Raw genomic sequence first — 3,898 nt, forward strand, 5'->3', positions numbered from 1 at the left:
GGAACAGAAGTTAGTGAGAGCGAAAACTCGACAACCGATGCTAATCACAGACACACCATTGGAAGCGTTTGATAAAATCGCTCTAGACACTGTTGGACCACTCCCTGAGACTTCTGGGGGAAACCGCCACATCTTAACCATGCAGGATAACTTGACCAAATATTGCATAGCCGTTGCACTACCAAACATCAAAGCTACAACCATAGCTGATGCGTTCGCGAGACATTTCATTTCAATTTTCGGAACACCTCGTGAAATTTTAACGGATAGAGGAACAAGCTTTATGGGAAAAGTCATGACGCACTTGGCAGAAATTTTCAAAATTAAACAAGTTACTACTTCAGGTTACAGACCACAAACCAATGGTTCTCTGGAGAGAAGTCATATCGTACTTATAGAATACTTAAAACATTACATGGATTCATACGAGGACTGGGACCTGTACCTACCTTTCGCAACGCTATCCTACAACACGTCAGTTCACGAAGCTACCAATTTCACCCCGCACGAGCTGATCTTTGGAAAACCAGCCCGACAACCAAGTTCTTTTCCAGAAGGAGAAGAATTGGATACTTATGGAACTTACCTCACTCATCTAATCACAAGACTGACTGAAACCCGCAATATAGCAGCAGATAATTTAAACACCGCAAAGGAACGATCCAAACGATATTACGATAGACACGCAAGACCAGTTCAATTCAAAATTGGAGACTCAGCTTACGTATTAAAGGAACCAAGAAGCAAATTAGATCCCCATTATGTCGGGCCATATGAAATAATAGACGTAACCGATTTAAACAATGTCGTCTTAAAAGCAGAAAATAATAAAATCATCACTAAACATCAAGATAAACTCAAAATCGCATATTCCGAATAACACAACCTCTATCCTTGCAGATAACAATCATGGATCGAATTACCACGCTACTGCTGTTCATCGGGTTGGCGATGAATTTGGACGCATCAGATGACGTTGGAATAACGACATTTGAACAGAACACGGGATTGTACTTTGAAAAATTACCACCTCTGAAGATCTACCATATTCAATGGCGTTTGGTTACCTCAATAGAAATCAAAAACTATCTTCGACACCGCCCAATGCTGGACGAACACCTGCACCAGATTGAAATGATTTGCAAGGATCATAACTTCACCAATTGCCCAAGCCAACTGTATGGACAACAATTGCGGGACAAGCTGGCGCAGACAGACAGATACAGCGATCTCTTGAAGGCTTTTACGGGAGACATCCCCAAGGAACAATACCACAGGATTAGAATCAGAAGAAGCGCTCCTCTTTCTTTCATTGGAACAATTAGCAAGGTACTGTTTGGGACCCTCACAGAAGACGATGCTCACTATTACAACCAAGAATTGGATAAATTATACACCGGTCAAGGACAGATGGCCGAAATAATAGCAAATCAAACTTACATCATGCGTTCTGAATTCGACAACCTCCACGCACAACTCCTAAACACAACGTTAGAAGCTCACTTTATAATGAATGAGGTTATCACTCTGGGGAAAGAATTACATAAAACTCAGACTGAAATCAAAGGAATGGAGATCAGGAACCTCTTGTTAGGGTGGACTGACCAACTGGACAAAGCCATTCAGGAATATCACTCAAGCCTGATCATCATCATAGATGCTATTCTTTTTGCTAAACAAGGGACTCTTCATCCGGCAATTTTGTCGCCACAACAGCTACTAGATGCAGCCAGGAAAATAATGGATTCTACCACTTATGAATTTCCCCTGACACCTACAGAAATACTTTCGGAACAATTCAGCGGAATTGCGAAATTTCATGTAACGTATACCAAAGGAAGAATACTATTTGAACTCATCGTCCCTCTACTGGATACTACAGTTTACGACCTGTATAAAGTACATTCGAGCCCAATAACCCAGGTAAAGGGTACAACAACGTTAACTGTTTTTATCAAACCTAGCACCCCATACCTCGCCGTAGCCATGAACGGCATAACATATGTCACTCCCGACGAAGAATATATCCGACAATGCTACAACCTCCACGGACACTACATCTGTCAAGCTACGATTCCAATAGCTTATCTGAGGAACAAACCAACCTGTGAGACGGAGCTCTTGAGCCAGACAACCATGGACAGCTGGAACATGTGCGACGTCCGCCTGACGCCAACCTTCAAGGACCTTTGGCAACCACTATTATATAAGCAAGATTGGTTGTTCTATGTGAAGGAAGGGAAAAAGATATATTTCTACTGTAGGGACCGGTCAGCTGGTTCACAATACATTCAGGGAACAGGGATCTTGAAATTAAAACCAGGCTGTACTGCAATAACGGATTCAACAAGAATTCGGGCATTGGATACAATCGAATCGAAAGAAGAATTCACTTACGCACCGACAATATCTTTAGATATAACAAGAATTTTGCCGGATTTTGGTGATCACCACGTGGAGGCAATCAAGCAGTTAACCAATTCAAACATTTCGCAAGCACAACCTACCAACAATTGGCCAAAAAACGAGGCGACCATTTCGCTAATGCAGCTAGAAGAAAAGGCACGGACTCTTGCAGAACACCACAAAACCAGGAACCAGATACGCGTAGGAACTTACGCGGGTGGGAGTGTCGCAATCTTACTAATCATTATCGCTGTACTTTGTTTAGTCCTGTTATATCTCAAGTTCAAATACCAACCTAGCCCTGCTCCTGAAGGAATGGAGAATAGTTACCTAAGAAACAGAAGTTTAGAGGATACAGATGCTACCACAACCAATATGCAGCCACCGAGAGCTCCTTCAGTGGTTGTCCAAAACATAAACAAGCCTATTGCACGAATGTCCACTACTATAATATAAACAGGATCTAGGTATAAGAAGAGCGGAGACAACTCCACACTTCCATAACGTACAGATCCAGCATGGAATCGAGATACCAGCAAACGGAGCAGGGTGAAGGCCAAAGGACGATCGCAATACAAACGGGGCAAATGGGTAGTTGGCTCAAGGAGTACCGCACCGGGTCCATTATAAGGTCACAGGGACCTTTCCAGCCAGGCAGCGGCAAGTTCAACCTTGGACGTGCCAGCCAGACACGAGACCCAAAGGCAATCGACCAGGGAACCTCAATGGCATCGCAACGAGGAAAGGAGAACCGACAACCTGCGGTGTCTTACATCTGGGAGAATGGGTTGCTCCTGGCCCAGATCACCGATGACAACATCGCAACCTGGACGCCGGGTGATAGCCTGAGGAAACGCAGGAAACTGCGCCCAGGCACCCCTCCACCAACATGGGACCAGCCACTCCAAGGACCAGCATCCAACCGATCAACCAGCAACGGTGGCCATCAATCAAAAACTCCCTAAGCTAAGTCCCCACATATACACAATTACATACACGCACACCACACATCGCAATAGTTCAGTTCAAAAGTAATAGAATCATTTGGCAATTTTGGTGTACTCATCCGACTCCGAATGGTGAAAGCATCGTAACAAACGATGTTTCATCTTAGAGGGGAGATGTTACGTATCCGTCTTGGAAATTTCCTTATATGGTGTTACAAACCCTTCTCAAGAAATTTCCTTATATGGAATCGGATGTGTGCACCCGACACCAACCGTCTTCTAGAAAATTCGAGACCAACGCAAAGCAAGGGCGCGGTCCTACGGGTCACGTAGAGTCAGTCCCCACCACCCTTTTTACTCTAGTTTTTGAGTATAAAAAGGGTGGCGACAAGGGCACCTCGGGTCTAGTTGAAGTCTAGAATCAGTTCGATACACGTCAGTACGTTCTTTTTCGGATAATCTCTGCAACGAGGAAACTCTGCGAGATCGGGTATTCAAGTCCCTTTCAAGCACTCACAGTAACTATACAGTACGTTGTCGGCTGT

General features: G+C 44.1%; 1 protein-coding gene across 1 annotated transcript; it reads left to right on the forward strand.

The window, feature by feature from the left end:
• The first annotated feature begins 645 nt into the window (after nt 1-645).
• On the forward strand, nt 646-3,603 carry LOC123988245. Its single transcript, XM_046287505.1, has 2 exons — nt 646-2,594; nt 3,280-3,603. The coding sequence occupies exons 1-2, from the start codon at nt 910-912 to the stop codon at nt 3,374-3,376; spliced, it is 1,782 nt and encodes a 593-aa protein (XP_046143461.1). The 5' UTR covers nt 646-909; the 3' UTR covers nt 3,377-3,603.
• The last annotated feature ends 295 nt before the right edge of the window (nt 3,604-3,898 follow it).

The sequence above is a fragment of the Osmia bicornis genome, chromosome 10 (assembly GCF_907164935.1).
Source record: "Osmia bicornis bicornis chromosome 10, iOsmBic2.1, whole genome shotgun sequence".
In the NCBI taxonomy this organism is placed as follows: domain Eukaryota; kingdom Metazoa; phylum Arthropoda; class Insecta; order Hymenoptera; family Megachilidae; genus Osmia; species Osmia bicornis.

Bases quoted from the DNA above. Each gene is read 5' to 3' on its own strand.
- LOC123988245 (XM_046287505.1), top strand. From the start codon at position 910: ATGGATCGAATTACCACGCTACTGCTGTTCATCGGGTTGGCGATGAAT. The intron at 2,595-3,279 runs GAACCAGATACG...AACTGCGCCCAG, and splicing joins GCAGAACACCACAAAACCAG to GCACCCCTCCACCAACATGG.